The sequence below is a fragment of the Serinus canaria genome, chromosome 5 (assembly GCF_022539315.1).
Source record: "Serinus canaria isolate serCan28SL12 chromosome 5, serCan2020, whole genome shotgun sequence".
Classification (NCBI taxonomy): Eukaryota; Metazoa; Chordata; class Aves; order Passeriformes; family Fringillidae; genus Serinus; species Serinus canaria.
In genome coordinates this window covers 46,342,012-46,358,767 of record NC_066319.1, presented here as the reverse complement: position 1 = coordinate 46,358,767, position 16,756 = coordinate 46,342,012, and the positions used below count along the sequence as shown (strand labels likewise).

The following is a 16,756-nucleotide window of genomic DNA, read 5'->3' as shown; positions in this document are numbered from 1 at the left end:
CAGCCCACCATCCAGAGCTGGGTCTTTTCAGGCTCAGGTGGGGGGAACATTTATCTGAATGCTGGAATTTATGAGTGACTTTCTTTTAATATTTCTGCAGCCTGGTGAATCTCCTCATCAGTTCTGTGCTTTCTTAAGATCACATGCTGGAAAGGGATTTCACTCTGAGGCAGCCACCAAGTCACTGTCAGATTAGTGGGAGCAGTTTTTCCCCAGCTGCTCATGCCGTGGTACCAGTTTTATTTGCTTATGTCCTACTAGAGTTTTGTACCCTTTCTCTAGAAGTGTTTGCACTGTGGCAGTGTAGACAGCACTCCTGAAACCTCTAAAGCTGTTCCATTGGATCAAGGTGCTGCACATGCAGAAGGCCCTAATGTTGTGCTCACTCCTTCTGGAAATCTTCACTTTACCTTCACAGAATATTACCAGTATCTCTCACAAGAAAAACTTGAAATGATGACAAGGATTTTCAAGAACAAATCTATGGTTCTAACTAACTAACAAAGTAAGCCTTTGTTAATATAAAGAAACCCATACCAAGGTTACAAAGTTAACAAAATTCTACCATGTTAAGAACACGTAGAGACAAAATTTTATTGGGAATCAACACAAGTACAGGCAAGGACTTCAGGAGCTCACCAACAAACCAATATTCTCACAAATGCTACAGACTACACATATCAAGCAGAGGAAGGCTCAGCAGACAGGATACATACCCATGTGGTGTTAGAAAGCAGGGCAGGAAATACATACATGACTCTAATAAATATTAATGATTACATATAATAATATGTACAGAAAAAAATTCTTTGCTGCTTGTTTTCTGCTTTGCTTAGCTTGGCCTCCCCCTCTCCCTCCCCTTTTGTATTGTTACTTACATTAGGAAGAGGAGGAGAATTTAGGAGGCAGAAGTGAAAGATAATTAGTGCATAGTTCCAGTCAGGAAGCAAAGGAAATCTAAGAAAACATTCAACTCAAACAATGGAATTAAAATGGACCTGTTCTAAACACATGGGAGCCTATATTGTTACTCTTTTGCATTGTAACAGTGTTGAAATATCTTTGTTTTTCAGGAAGACTGGATCCATGCATGCATCTAAGTCACATCATGCAAAAAAAGGCTTTGCAGCCTTAAGCATCTTCTAGTGCAGCTGCAGTTGAAGAAATGCATTCTCCATAATGATTCAACAAGAAAAACCAGCAAGCCTGTAAATCACCAATAAACATCTGTAACTTTCACCCTTCCAAGCATTTGAGTGTCTTGCCTTGTTTCACTAAAATGGGTTCAGTGAGTACACTGGGGTCACCTAAGTGTCATAAATACAAGATCTCTGGTTTCACAAAGAAATGTGCCCTACTCAAAGAATCCACTCTGGAGTCTTTGCTTGCAGCTTAACATCTCTCATACAGAATAGAATTAGTAGTAATTTTACATTTGCTAAATGTAAAGGAGCAATTATCCTCCTCTATCCCAACATCTAAACCAAATTAACCTTGCTGAGTACTGTGGTTGATGATGCAAATAAGGAGCACACCCACTCCAGTGACTCTAGGAGTGTAGCAGCTTTTCTGTGAAGGATTATACAGCCAGACAGGCTTCCTAGGAATCAGTCCTCAGAGAACAGGACTCAACCACATAAACTTAACATTTGCTTTAGCTAAAGGGAAATAAATGTTTGACAGCAATGCTGGTAGGGACAAAAAGGCCTGATATTAACAGTGTCATCAGATTAACTGTTCCTAAGTGAGTTCCTCCAGAGAATTAACCAAAATGCTTCATCTTACAGTGACATGAAAAACATGGCAGCACTGAAGTTACTCTGAAACTGTTTCTTAGAGCCCCATGAAGACAGTGAGCAAACACTCAGCTTTGATAAAAGTATCATAATTAAAAACTCAGTGCTGTTGTAGAATACCTCATACTAAATATATATTTAAGTACTGCAGCTATTCTGACTTGCTGTGGCACATTGCTCTTATTATATTAATTATTTCCAGTTTGACTCTCTATGCCTGTAAAAAACAACACACCTTAGACCCATACAATATGGACTCCACCTAAAAGTTGTTTTAAGAAATGTGAAAAGGAGAAAAGCCTTTTGCACTTCTCCTTTGTGATAATCCTTAAGAAAAAACTCTAGTGAGAACAGGTTTTTTTTCCAACAAACTTACTGCTCACCACCAAAGGTCCAGCACCAACAGCCCTGTCAAAATCAACAGAAAGCTTCTTGATGACTTTAGCTCTGAAAGCCAGTCCCTCAGAAACCTGCTTTTGTCCAAATTTCTGCTTTCAGGCAGGGGTCAAACCATGCCACCTGGTGGAAATTTGGGTCAACACAATAAAAGTCAAGGGTAATACACATATGTACTTGGAAAATTGGAGCAGCATTCACAAAGTGCATCTAGTTTGCCTTTACCTGTGTGTGCAGAACTCTTGAAATGAAATTTTTCTTATGGTGAAAATACCTCCTTTTTCTTTCTGAAACTTGAGTGATGAAAGGTTTTATACTGTACCACAGGAAGCTCTTGAAAGTAATGAAACTTACAAGCAGAAAAGAGCATTACAGGGTTACACCTTTTACCTGCACCCTGAGCAACAGACTATCCTTGCTAAAAACAAAGTTCCTCACCCAAAGCAACTGTTCCTCCACAGGAAGTAATCAGGCTTTCCTCCTGTGGAAAATCAGATTAAGGTCAAACCTACACCTTGGTGAAGCCAAGGGAGGTTTTTTGGTGGATCCTCAAACTGTTAAGCAGTGCAAGGCAGAAGCCAGCCCCAGTTCTCTCCTTGCTATTAGCAGTGCTCCTTTCTGAAAGCTGCTGCTGGGGAAAATGCAGCTCAGCTTGTGAAGCCAGCATGTGTCAGCTAAGAGGGAGTCACTGATGGGCCATGGCATATTTTGAGAGAACAGGAGGGAAGAAGCTCGAGGCAGCCATGTGACAGTTTTCTAGGACAGCATCTTGACACATAAAGCAGTTAGGCTAACAGTGCCATCCTCCCCTCCCACTGCTCACTCCAAATCCTTAATCTCATTTTTCTGTTCTTTCTCTTTGAACAATTGTGCCTCCAATGCAGGATGCATTTGTGTAATGGGTGCTGGAGAAGGCAAAGGGAATCTGACTGAAACTGCAGTATCAGTGCATCTTTGATAAAAATCAGAAAAGAAATCTGATGTGGACAGTTGCTAGTGGAACTTTCTTGCTTTTTTTCTGCATGTTCTTCACAAGCATTCAATAATCTACACATTTCCTTGAAAAGAAAATACATAGACAGGCAAGTAGTCTGTGCTATTGTCTCCTCACCACAAGAGCTAGAGAGGAGAGCCTGCTGGGAGATGACATCAGAGCCCAACAAATTCCTCAAAAGTATAAACCACTAATATCTGTGGTGTTTAACTGAATTACCCTTTTCCCATGTCTCCACTTGCATACAGGAAGCATCTGTGGAACTTTGCATGGACACAAATCCACACGTAAGTGACAGACCTCACTATATCAGAGCCAATGCTCCCAAAAGTTTATTATAAAATGAGATGAAAGTATTTCAAAGTAACCATCATTTAATTATGTGTCTCATATCAATGTCCTATGAGAAATAATTTTAAATTAGTATTGTTTAAACACCTTATCTAGGACCAGAGCAGCAGTGTGCTGTCACTGAATAAACCTGTATCTGCCTCATGGTAGGTATACCTACAGGTATAGCTACCAATATCTACCTTAAAGAAATCCCAACCTAAGCAGTAAAAGCAGAGGAGAGTGGGATTCTCTGAGTCTGCTCTAAATTCCTGTCTGGCTTTATTTGTGGGGATCTTTCCAATGCTACCAACACTGCTGATGAGCTCAGCCTCCTAGAATGGGAGATGTGTACAAAGAACAAAGTGAGGAGAGCTCACTTGCTAAGAGCAGCCCAAGTGCTCACTAAATTACATGGTTTGTGCTTTGAAAGTGGAATGATTTTGCTCTAGAGAAAAGAGAGAATGGAAGAGAAGAGAGATAAGACAAAGATAAAAACAGGCTTAGAAAACAAGCCAAAAATACCCACGTATTTTTGCTTACTTTTAGTACCACAGGCTGCATATCATCTTCTTTCCTCTATGACAAAGACACAAAGAGCAAAGAACCTGCATTTTTCAATTTTACATTTGTGTCTGCTGATGCATACAGACTATTCAGGCTTGTGAAAACCAGTCTTCTGAGGATCTGAACTCAACATGTCTCGTGCCCACTGATCTGCCCATGTCCTTTCCTTCAACATCCACATCTCAAATTTTCATTCTAATTTTTGAAGTGAAAATTGCTTTCTTCTTGGTAAAAAAAAAACAACTTATTTCTTTCTATCACTGAACAGGAGATAAAAAGGGAGTAAAATTGCCAATGTGCAAAGCAGCTTGTTTTCAGAACATACCTCTTTTTTTTAATGTGACAATCTGACTGCTGAATTATCCAGTTAACCCTGTTTACAATTGAATAGTGACACTGTTTTGATCTGCATAAAAGAAATAAAAAGGATATCCTGTGAACTACTCTTTTTCCAAGTCCTGTCTGCTCAGCCTTACCTTTCCATAGTAATGGAATGGATGGGTCATCACAACTAGAGGCATAACATTTATTACCATCTTCCAGCTCATTGTTGACTGTGTCACCATTTCCAACATTCTTGCTTTTAAGGGTGAAGAAATTTTGCATCCTCACGTTGTACCTGAAAGTACAAAGAAAAGGTCTCTAAAAAGGCTGGATTTTTGCATTTTCTTGGCAAACTTTAAGACCATGTGAGAAAAACTTACGCAGGCAAGCAGTAAAGCCTAGATGCATGTTCTCTGACAATTAATAGGAAGTGAAGAGAAAGACTGTCCAACTCAATGGCAAGCTGACAGGAAATCAAGGACTGCACCTATCTCTCATGACATACAGCAAACTGCAAAAAGGCACTAGAGCAGATTTAGTGAAGGCACAGCACTGGAGCTGCTGATTTTGGAGCCAGGACATTGACTATACAGCAGCTTCTTTCCTCCTGCATCAGCTCACAATTCACCTCACTGTTTCTTTCAGTACTGTGCTCCCTGTGGGAGGGTTCTTGAACATTTCTAGGACTGCTGACCATGCCCTTCTAAAGACAGCATGCATCTATTTTAGCACTAGGGTAGGACCTAAGAGGGCTGTCAATGACTCTGCTAAGACTTGAAGTAGGAGAAAAGGGAGTTCCCACAGGGTGATTTGTGAGAGGAGGGCACCAAGGGATATAAGTCTAAGCAACTTGCAATAGAAGGGTGGACTCAGTCACCTGCAGTAACTGTGAGACCTCTGACTCCACTGTCAGAGGCAGTGAAACCACAGAAGATGTCAGTAAACAACTTGGTATGAGATGGTCTGAAGACAAATACGTGCTTAGCACTCTATCTAATGTTCCTTGACCTCATTCTCCAGGGAGTACAAAATATGTGTGTTTACAATCCAGAGCACCCTGCAAACTTTTCATTTAACTTTGTATAAATACATTTTTCTCAGCTTTTTCTGAAAGCCACTTTACCTCTGTGCACTATGAAAAGGATGCATGAAAGTATTTGCTGCTGATTAAGCACAAACCTAGAATTAAATTGATTAAGCATAAAACCCAACAGATCTAACATAGAAACATGACTGGCTGTATTTCACTCAGGCAGGAAGACCAAGGACAAAACAAGACCAAAAGAATGATGGTCAGTTAACATCTAAAGGGTACAGTAAGGAGAAGTACTTACTTCATGATAAGTATGTAGAACGAATACATAATGATGAGTACAAGGCTTTCCCACCTCAAAAAGACAGAAAGAAGTGTTAGAAGGCCATTCAAACAGCTGTTTGCTTTTCAAGTCTTATGTAGGAGTGTGCCATAAACATCTGGTACAAGTCACATTTGTGCACACAGGACTCACATCATTAAGATTAGATGGTGTCTCAGCAGAATGAGAGGGGAAGCAGACTCTCAAGTTTCAATAAACATGCAAATAAACTGCAATGCATGTATTTCAGAAATGTGCTATGCAGACTGAAACCACAGCTACCCTCTGAGCATTGTAACACCAAGGCCTTTTGCAATTCAGTGCTGAAACACAGGCCAGGCACTCTGAGAGCACTGTGAGAAGGTGCCTATGATCCTCCACTAGGATTCACTTTGGAGAGTTCATTGGAACACCCGGTGTCCCCACAAATGTTAACAGTCAGAATCAGAGCAGAAGAGTTTTGGTTACCCTCCCTGCACATGGGAATCTTGGGGCCTTACAGAGAGCCCAGGTACTTCCTTAATGTTTCCTGGTTTTTACATTTTCTTTCAGTTTTCCTTGACCATCATAAAAACTAAGCCCAAACAAAATACATAGGATTTCCTGAGTGCTTAATCCAGCTCATACTCTCAGTGAGTAGAATGAAAGTCAATTACACTAAAACTCTATTTACTGGTGAGCCTCGTGGCAAATACAGGACTGCATGGAATAATTTACACAACTTACCATTCTATTTTCTCATCATATATGAACTAGAAGAAGGGAAAAAAGGAAACACATCAATTGACCATTTCTCTGATCCATCTCCAAAAACTGTCAAATTTCTTCATCAAGTATTGGCCATATCTAGACAGACCTACTCAAGTTTTGACCCTTTCTAACCAGAACTTCACTGCATGGATCGTGCCCCTCACAAAACATAAACCTTGTGAACAGTGCCTGGACCCCTGTCAGTGGCTGTTGTAAGAACTATTAAGGGAAATGGTGCAAGCATGTGAAAGACAGAGAGATTTGTGGGTACTCATGTACCCACATGCTATGCTGTGCAAATGGCAGCAAAGTCACTTATTCCAAAAAACCTTAACTCTTGAGTCCTTCTAACATCTAGACTAGTTTTAGCAGAAAAGGGAGGCATTTCACTTCTCCTCCTGGGTCAAGTGGTTGTACGGATTTTACTCCATCCTGTGTAACTGCTGTAACCAAATACACAGCTGCTGATCCACTTGTATTACAAAATACAGACTAAGTGGATTCTGCCCTGCCTTGCCACTGGACACATTAAATGTGTACATTCAGGAATCTACTACGCTGCTGTAGAGGAACAAAGTGGTATCTCACCTGTGCTCTACATGGAAAAACTTACCCAGAATCAGAAATAAAATTACAGTGTAGAAGCAAGAAACAGCCACCTTCTCCATTTAAAATAGATGTGTAGCTGAAAATTTTTCACCTCCACATCAAGCAGTCTCCTTGGTCTGAGGAGAGTACTATCTGCACTGCATAACAGCATCCTACTAGCCTGCAGAACTTTACAAACCCTAGGTACAAAATGAACGGACTCTGATGGACATGGTGGGCACATATTCCATGGGGCTGTATGAAATTTTCATATTTATACAACATTGTGGAGCTCAGCTCTCACTTCCAGATGCCACTAGAACTAGCTAGGAAAATAATTATTTGCCAGTGTGTATAGGAGCAGGCTGGTCCACCAAAAATTCAAGCAATGAAACACAGTAACAGACAAGAGAGCTACTTACCACAATAAGTACAATCACTGATATTGTGTAGTACACAGAATCCCGGAACACAGCCCACTGGGTGAGAGAGACCACCTGAAAAACACCACACCTTCAGCCAACAAAAATATGGGATCTCAAAAACAAACAAATAAACAGACCCCTATCTTAAAATAACTTAGCTGTGTGAGCAGAGTAATTATTATTAGCAACAATTCTGAAAGCAAATGCAGTTTTATGCTACTATGAAGATGTATCAGTCTGTTAGAAAATGGATCTATAATAAGTATCAGTTATCAAAATCATATAGAAACTTCCATTATTGAAATGCATTTCTTACTAATGATACTTGATTTGGTCATAATTTCAATTGCAAAGTAAAATTCATTGTACTGCAGCAAATCAATTGTTCCTTGTTCCTTTTATTTGTGGATATATTGGACTTACTACCTGAAACAATTTAACCATCTATTGAGTAAATGGAGCAAATGTCATGCTGGTCTCCCAGATTCTTTGACTGTCACCAGTACCAGCAAGGGTCAGCAGATGCCAATGATCAGTTCATTGACATCTGCTGTATTAGGAGGAACCAGTTTTCTCTGTATGCTATATGTTCAGATTGCTGACACTACAGCTTAACTTTTTGGAAACATTCAGTATTTGTAAAGCATTTGTATATTCTTCCATTCTTCCCAACCTTTGAGGTTTTTCATACTGCCATTTTTTTCTGTGATTTGGCCTTTTTTTTGAACATATGCTCATGGAAACCTCTAAATTGTAAACAATTGAGTGATGTAAAGAGAAGTATCTTACTAACCTGTCCTGCAAACAGCCCACAGACACCAACAATGCAGAGGATGTTGAAAACTGCTGAACCAACAATGGTCCCGACTCCTACATCTCCATGTGTGATAAATACACCTGCAGAGGGAGCAAAACATACATAACTACCTCTGTCATTTTATTTTAGGTCACTCAGAACACCTACTACTCGTGAAGTAGAGACTGTTTCAAAGATTAACCAAAACATGTTTCATAATTAAGGCTCACTTCTCCGTGTAATAATTTGTGCTTTTAGTCTAGCTAGCTGTGGCTTAGAACCTCTACATATATACTTTTAGTAAATGATTTCTTAACTAGTTAGTTTAACAGTAAGTTCTGTTTCTCAGCTTAGTTTTCAGCTGTGTCACGTCCCTCAACCTGCTGGCCACACAGCTTCTGGTGCAGCCCAGGACACAGCTGGTTTTCTGGGCTGCAAGTGCACACTGGCTGCACAGTGACAGTTCATGACGAGCTCATCATCCAACACCCCCAAGTCTTTCTCCTCAGGGCTGCTCTTAATCTATTTCCAATTATATCAAATTACTTCTCAAGGGACTTCAATAAATCTCTTCTTTTGCGTCCTTTGCTCAGAATCAGACATTCCTCTCTATGTTTTGAGAGAAGACTCACAGTTTCATGAAGTATTTTGAGTGGTTAATGATACCACGATCCACAGACTAGCTGACAGCTGCAATTGCTGATTATAAATTGTCAGAAGAATGGGTATCTATGTTTGATCTCCTGCTGATTTTTTAACAGCAGATCTCAAAAAAGCTTGTGTGTGGGTTCCATACCTATAACAGAGGCAAACAGTTCTGGGGTGGAGCTCCCTGCTGCCATGAATGTGGCTCCAGCAACATCTTCACTCAAATGTAGTTTCTAGAAGAAAACAACTGGTAATTTTAGCACTGCTACTATATTTACATTGTGTACTTCTACAGTTATATATGTAAATGAATAGTCAATCGTGGCTTACATGGAGCTGATTAAAGAAAAGTATCTCTGCAGATTCAAAAGGATTGTAAACATCTCAGATTGTTTTCATTAATTTACTTCTGTAACTTTAAACACAGTCATTCAATTGCCCAACCCTTAGGGCTTCTAAAATTCAAAAATGAAAATTGGTAACAGAAAAATACAACCTTTGTGAATAATCCTACAAACAGCAGGCTTGATTCTGGCTTCACTTTTCAACTGTGTTAATCAAAAGTGAGTCCTCTGCTGACACAGATAAAATTAGTCCAGTTAGACACAGAGAGGGCTCTGCATGCTAGAGAGATCTATTTTTAGGATGGTGTCTCTTAAGCTCTAATAGGTTATAGGTAACTTAGAGTTGTCAGACCAGCAAAACCACGTGCAGGTCCACAAGTGGGTTGCATCAATTTAGCAGTCTGAAGATCTTTCCCTTGAACTATAAACACGGTTTCATGGAGGAGATTTTTTCCTTTTTGAGAGTCTCTAGGATCCTGTTTAGTATACTATTTTTCTTTCAAGGATAGAAAAGTAACTAGTTACAAGAGGAGAAGTAAAAAAATTCCTGTATTTTTCAAGCAGTTTGCCTGAAAACATCTTAAGCTGATAACAATGGCATCCTACACTTCTTGAAAATAAACACAAATATGATCTATTACCAGTCACACTGCTGCCGGAGTCAAACCTAAGTGTGCTGTCTGAACTCTTGGTAGCTGTATAGATGTGCAGCAGAATGTGAGACAAAATGTAAAGATGTAAAAATGTAAAGATTTTATGAAGGATCAGTAGCCAATAATTGGTACAACCAACAGGTATAACTAAAATATGGTGTCTAAGGTGCATGCTGAATACTGAACATCTGGAAAGGGAAAGAAAAGATCCCAAATGAATATTTTAGTATTCCCTTATTATTCTATTTGTTCTTCTGCTGATGAGTGTAAGCTTATAACTCTGAGTAACACCAACAGGTATTTAGTACATTTGGCAACAGGAAAAGAGACTTTTAAGCTAGCTACAAAAAAACTCCAGGAGTTTTTCAGAAAATTGTCACTCTTATTTTTGTTTAAAAGCAAAGGAGATGAGATTTTCATCTTGTGTTTAAAAAGCAGTTAAAATCTACACGTGTATTATGTATTTATTTTGTTCACCAAAATCATACTCAACACTACACTTACATGCCATGTATTAACTCTACTCTTTCACAATCAACTCAATTAGAATCCTAAATGTAATTTTGTAAAGTCTTCTCTGAAAAGGTAAAGCCATTATGTTACTTTTTTTTTTTGCATATAAAATTTGTATTCTGATTCCATATTCAAGGTATATACTTTTCTCACACATTTTCTCCTTTTCCCACTTTTTTTTACCACATTTACTTCCTTTCTCCTTGCTGACACGGTAGTAGATGTGCAATAAGATTTGCATAGCCACCACACTAATTTTTCTATCTATGATATCTTTCCTCAAGTTACTTTTCAAAAAAGGAGCACAATAATAAATCAAACCCATCATAACCCGTACACCTTCTAATTACATGCCTCAGGTATTTAAGAGTGGGTTTTGCCATCCAATCTCATTAAATCTTTGGGGTTTTTTCTGCTTGAGTGTGGCCAGAGAAACAAGTGTGCACAGACCACTGGTTCATTTTCTTGATGGGAAATGATATCTCTAAATAACATTCTCTAAATAAATTTCTAAAAGAGTGATAATGTTCATTAACATACCTCACAAATTTTCTCTAAGGATGGAACAAAGAAGTCATCACACACTATGGCCAAAGCGTAAAACATATAAAGAGCCTGGAAAGAAAATAAATTCAAGGAATAATTTAGATTTTTCCTGTCTATGAAAAGAGGAAAAAAGGTAGTGCTACCTTTATTCAGCAGAAACATATAGCTTCAATTTTTACTTAATTCCAAGTAAAAATCTCCCTGTTGATAAAATTATGACATAAAACCAGATTTTTGAATGTAAGATCTCATTTGGAACATTTTTCAGACCCTAAAATATGAAAGATGCCACACTTTACCAGAACAGGATGTCACAACAAATTTCATATAATGAAAAGCAACAGGTAAAGCTACTAAGTTAGGTAGTCAGCCTCCATATTTTTAACTAATTATCAGACCAATTAATTACACAGAAAGTAAAACAGGCTGATTAACAATATTCAGGAAATATTTACACCTGGAAATAAGCGGACTCTGGCCATGGGTCACTGCACCAAAAGGCTTGGAAATGATCCTGGTTCCCTGCATAGGTGTGATTCTCCCACTGTCCTGCGCAGCTTTATGTGCTGTGCCCATGCACTGGGCTCGATCCTGCTGCTGTCCATCAAACAGAACTCCTTTCTACTTTACTTTCCGTGAGCTGGGAATGAAAAACTGGAGCCTGCAGACCTCACTTGCTTTGTTTTCTAATACAATAGAAAATAAAATTCCAAATGATATTTTCTATATTTCTTCAGGGTTGGTTTGGGGTTTTTTAAATCATAACTCTATTGCATAGAGGCCCAAAAGTAAAGAAAGAGCCTCAAGAAACTTCCACAGCATGCTTGATGTCATCAATGAAGGAATACCAAACTCTGTCTATATAACATGAAATACAAGTCAGGGGATCCATTCTGCCAGGATTTTATCTCCAAAAGGATAAATGCATAGGTTCTGCAAATTCAGACTTGAATCCTTTTCTTAAATCGTGGAGTCATAGAATCATTTAGATTGGAAAAGACCCTTAAGATCATCAGGTTCAACTGTTAATCCAATACTATCAAGTCCACCACTATACCTGGTCCCCAAGGTATTACATTTTAAGAAACTGTACTCATATAGATGTGTTAGAAATACTCAAATCAAAGTATTAAAAACTTGTTGATACATACAGAACTCTACTTGTTAAGGTCACTATGATGAATAATATCTTATTAAAAAATAAAAATAGAATAAATAATATAAAAGGAAAACAAAAAAGAAACACAGTAGAAAAAAACTTACAGCAATGATATGAAGAAGAATTCCTCCTTGCTGACGTTCTTTATTTGTAAATATATCTTCAGGAAACTCATTAATGGCTGAAAGAAAAACATACTTTTTTTAAAAAATGTACACAGCATGTATAAACGGAAGAATGAAAAATAGGGAAGCATCTGCAGAAACATATGACCAACATAAGTGCCTCTTCTGATGTATTATATTACAGCTTGCCATTTCAGAATTTCTTTAGTCCTCTGTAGTTTTGAGACACTGTGTAATCACAGTTGACACACTTACAGGAACACAGTACAGGACAATTCACAAACTACTGGTCAAGATGCAGCAATCTGCAATGCTTTAATCTATTATATGTTTTATAAACATTTTAAGATGCCAATGAAAGCATATATGCATGTATCAGCCAAGTAGGTTCCTTGTAGTAATACACTGCTATATATAGTAATATAGTAACATCTACTATAATAAAATACCATTCCTTCCATGTAATATCATTCCCTCCATGAGAGGGGAATACCTTTCTGGAATAACACTGAAATACCATCAACTCTAAGAACTTATTGTCAGTCACATTAGCTGAAAAAAGCAAAATTTTTCAGAGAACTTATTCCCTACCACATGAAATAATGTATGGTAAAAAATCAGTAAGCACAAAAGGCATGTGCTTTTTAATAGATTCTGCCTTTTAAAGATAATGTTACCTGAAAAAATGCATTAAGGAACCTTCCTTAATGGAAGGGAAGTGGGAGAAAAGACCCAGATGTACAGCTGCTTCCACAATATGGTTGTTCTTACATCACTGGTTGAAATACCATGCCCCTGTGGATGTATTCAGGACACACACACACCATTCACAGTGCAACCCCTATTTTGCCCTCTGTCTCCTCCATTCAAGCTGTGGCTGTGAGAACACACACAGGACAGCAAGGAACAGAGCCTTGGCCTGAGTCTCTAGCAATGATAGCAGGACCCTGCACACGAGGCAGATCTTTTCACATAACTGGATGCAAAGGTGTACAGCTCCAATCACAGGTGTTTGTGCCAGCAGTGTCATCCCCTTACTGCCACCATATGGCAGAAGGAATGTATCCCTGCTCCCTATCTTGGCCAACTTGATGTGTCATCTGGGAAGCTACTGGTAATCTCATTCAGATGACTGCATAATATTTCACAGTAAAATGTTTTAAATGGTTAAGTTAGTAGAAACTGAAGTTTTAAGAAGCATGAATAAAAATCACCATTTTTCTAATCTTTCTAAGGTGACTTTATTTCTGTGAAGTTAATACCAAATAGGAAACCAGAAGTCCTGAGGACATCAAAGGTAAGAGGCACAAAAATAGAAAACTAGTGTAGGCACCTAATCACAAAACAAAAGCAAAGCAGCTTCACTGCAAACTGCCTTGCTTCATAGACAGTGATAACAGTATATTCTGGTGATAACAGCATTATTAATAAATAACTACTTGTAATGAACACCTGCTTGTCTCACTGAGGTAATACTACATGAACTAACATGAAGACAGCTTTTCTCAAAGATAATGCTCCTCTCTACAAAGAACTCATGGTGTGCATTTTTTCTCACAATGAGACAATTCAAAATCTTCTATAAAAGTCAGGGAAATTAAACAAAGCTCTGGAGCTTGGTAGGCAAGATTTCTTCCTCAATGAAATGGCCACCTACCAGTGAGTTCCAAGGCACAGTATGGAGTTTACCTGTATAAACACATGTTGTCCTTATGGCTTTATTACCTAAATAATCACAGGTTTAATCTAACAATCATCTATAAATTCTCTATACCCTAGCTACATGCACTGTTCTTTATTTACTAGCTATACCATGGCTTTAGTATCTTAAACTATGTGTTTTTCTTACCTACTGCTGTGATAACCTGGTTTCTCAGGAAAAAGCTGTTTGGATTCCCCTGGGTCCTATTTTAGGCCTGGGAATTCAACAACACTTAACTGAAGGGGGCAGTGGCATTGCCTCATCTGTATAAGCTGACAGAGGGAATATGACATTATCAGTGTCTGAGAGAGCAGTCTGCCCTCGTGGTGCATCTGATATATGTGCACAGCAAGGTACTGCTCTGCTTCACACAGAGATATTTTCTCATGTATGGGATGGAGTTATCTGTCTGCCTGAGTGGGAGCTACATCGCCTTGGTTTCTACTGAAAAGAGACAGAACAGATGGGAGAAGGAGATTAAATGAAGAGCAGTACATCTAATGGGGCTAACCTTTGCCAAAAAAAGGAGGGGAACATACACCCATCATCCTAAAACCAGATAGAAATACAGAAATATTTATCCTGCTGGTACTGTTGCAAACTGATGGGTCCTGCACCTCTTCTTATCCAGCACAGATCTCAGGGGGAAGGGAGGGCACCAAGAAAGCCAAGTCTATCCTGAAATTGCCAACAATTCCCTCTCTCCAACCATTAAGTCAGTGGGGAAACAAAAGCACCTTATCCAGTTATGACTTGGAGGGGACGCCACCTCCTTTTTCTCTGAGTCATGGACATAAAAAAAATCCTTGATTATGGCATGACAGAAAGCATGATTCACCTTTGATAAAAAGCTCTGGCTGAGCTGTCTGCGGCTAAAGAGCTATACAAGGCATGCAAAGAGCATGCCTCAGAGCAGAATTCCAGAGCAGCTGCAGAGCATAAGCTGCCTGCTTGGCTCTGAAGAGCTGGCACGAAGCAGCTGGGGCAACCCCGGCATGCCTGTGACACCTGCCCTGAGGCAGGCTGTTAGCAGATTAATTCTGGGTACCCTGAGAGCATTGTTCCCACATGCCCTAGCCATACCCTGACAGGCAGGCTGCCAATGAGGCAAAGTTTCAGAATCCCCTAAGCCTGACAACCATCTCAACAACCACGTGGATCTGTGGTTTTATAACCTGCCTTGACATGTGATTTCTTCACCTTATTAGCAGTTGATTTACTCACAACAAACATGCCAAGTCTTAACACCTGCTAAGTGTTCAAGCCTGCTACAACTCTTAAGGTTTTTCCTGACAGGGAAAATGGATCTGTAGATTTTTGAAGGCTATGTGCAATCAGCTCTGCCTTTGCAGGAAAGGGGTTAGGCACATGATGTACACAAAAGCTCAATGCCCCTTTTAATGCCTACATCTTGCTCCTCTGTCCCTTCAGGCCCTGTTATAGTTAGAGTTTGCAATGCCTACCCCTTCATCCTGGCACTCAGGGACTGCTGATCATCAGACTCACCCAGAACAGATATGTAAGGGGACAAAGGATAGACAGAAGACAGAATTAGACACTTCCACTTTTTACCCCTTCAATAATCATATTACCAAGCTACCTTGAATACTTGTTTAAGCATTGCAAACAGCTTTAGGCACCTCTGCTCTCAAGCGTATTTCTGCTTGTGTGCAATTCCCTTCCCACATTCCAGATCCTCATCTTCCCCAGGCTTGGTGTTGTGTCTATACACACGTACTTGTGCCTCAGTGACAGTGAACAAACTCATCACTGTGTGCAGAAGTGAGCTTCTTTGTACCTGTCAAGCAAATGCACTCATCATTACCTGGTGTCAACAGCAAGATATCAACCGTTTGTGTGACAGGAGTTGAACTTGCAACAGACTTCATGGTACTGCAAATTATACTAAATTATAATTCCATACTAATCTGCTGCAAGATTTGATTGAAAGCCAGAAAATCATCACTCCTTCCAAGAACATCTCCCTGAATGCAAGGGTCCTATATCAGCTGAGTTGAAATGAATAGGAGAAGTATGTCTTGTAACTACTCTTGCTTTTAGAACATTTGTGACTTTAGCCCATACTGCTCTTCAAAATCAGTGCAAAGGGAAGATTTTTACAGAAAGACAGTTAGCAACTTTGAAAGCATCCTCTCATATTCTCTTTACCATGAATGTCAAAAGGGTCAGTCCCCTGTCATGTTTCACCTATTACTCCAGGTGCTGAAGTGGTACAGTCTCAGGAGGACAGCAATGACCTCAGTACATGGAGGTAGTCTCAGGGAATAACATAATACACCCAGCTAATCTTCTTGCACAACCTGTGCACTGTAAATATTGTGATAGTAACTGTGTACTTGAGAAAAGAATAGCAGTTTCACCATCACAGTTTCACCATCACAGTGAAACTAGTTTACTCAAATATAAAATGTGTCATATGGAAGTCCTCCTTTTTAATAATACTTCCTAAACTAGATGCAATGGATTTGAATAGTCACCAGAAAAATCATAAATGTGCCATAGTACATTAAAGATATATTTTTTTCACATACTAGCAGGCCCTTAACTCTCAACTGGTATTAAAAAAAAAAACCGTACATCAGCAAGCACATTTAAACATGAAAGCTGGTAACATACAAATCTTAAAAGGACCAAAGAAGAAATAAAGAACAGTTTACTGATCGTGTCAGATGCCCTCTGGAAAAAGTAGGAATTATCAAGCTTTAATCTCCCATTCCCATTAGA

At 39.1% G+C, this 16,756-nt stretch overlaps 1 protein-coding gene across 1 annotated transcript in view; it reads right to left on the bottom strand.

Moving 5' to 3' along the window:
- Positions 1 to 16,756, bottom strand: part of LOC103826890 (ras and Rab interactor 3) — a 157,331-nt gene that overhangs the window by 94,196 nt on the left and 46,379 nt on the right. Inside the window, exons 3-10 of the mRNA XM_050974925.1 lie at positions 12,289 to 12,365; positions 11,020 to 11,094; positions 9,118 to 9,202; positions 8,319 to 8,422; positions 7,523 to 7,597; positions 6,489 to 6,514; positions 5,742 to 5,795; positions 4,302 to 4,702 (exon numbers count right to left, since the gene is read on the bottom strand). Coding sequence (XP_050830882.1) covers positions 4,302 to 4,702; positions 5,742 to 5,795; positions 6,489 to 6,514; positions 7,523 to 7,597; positions 8,319 to 8,422; positions 9,118 to 9,202; positions 11,020 to 11,094; positions 12,289 to 12,365 — 897 coding nt within the window. The remainder of the gene's footprint in view (positions 1 to 4,301; positions 4,703 to 5,741; positions 5,796 to 6,488; positions 6,515 to 7,522; positions 7,598 to 8,318; positions 8,423 to 9,117; positions 9,203 to 11,019; positions 11,095 to 12,288; positions 12,366 to 16,756) is intronic.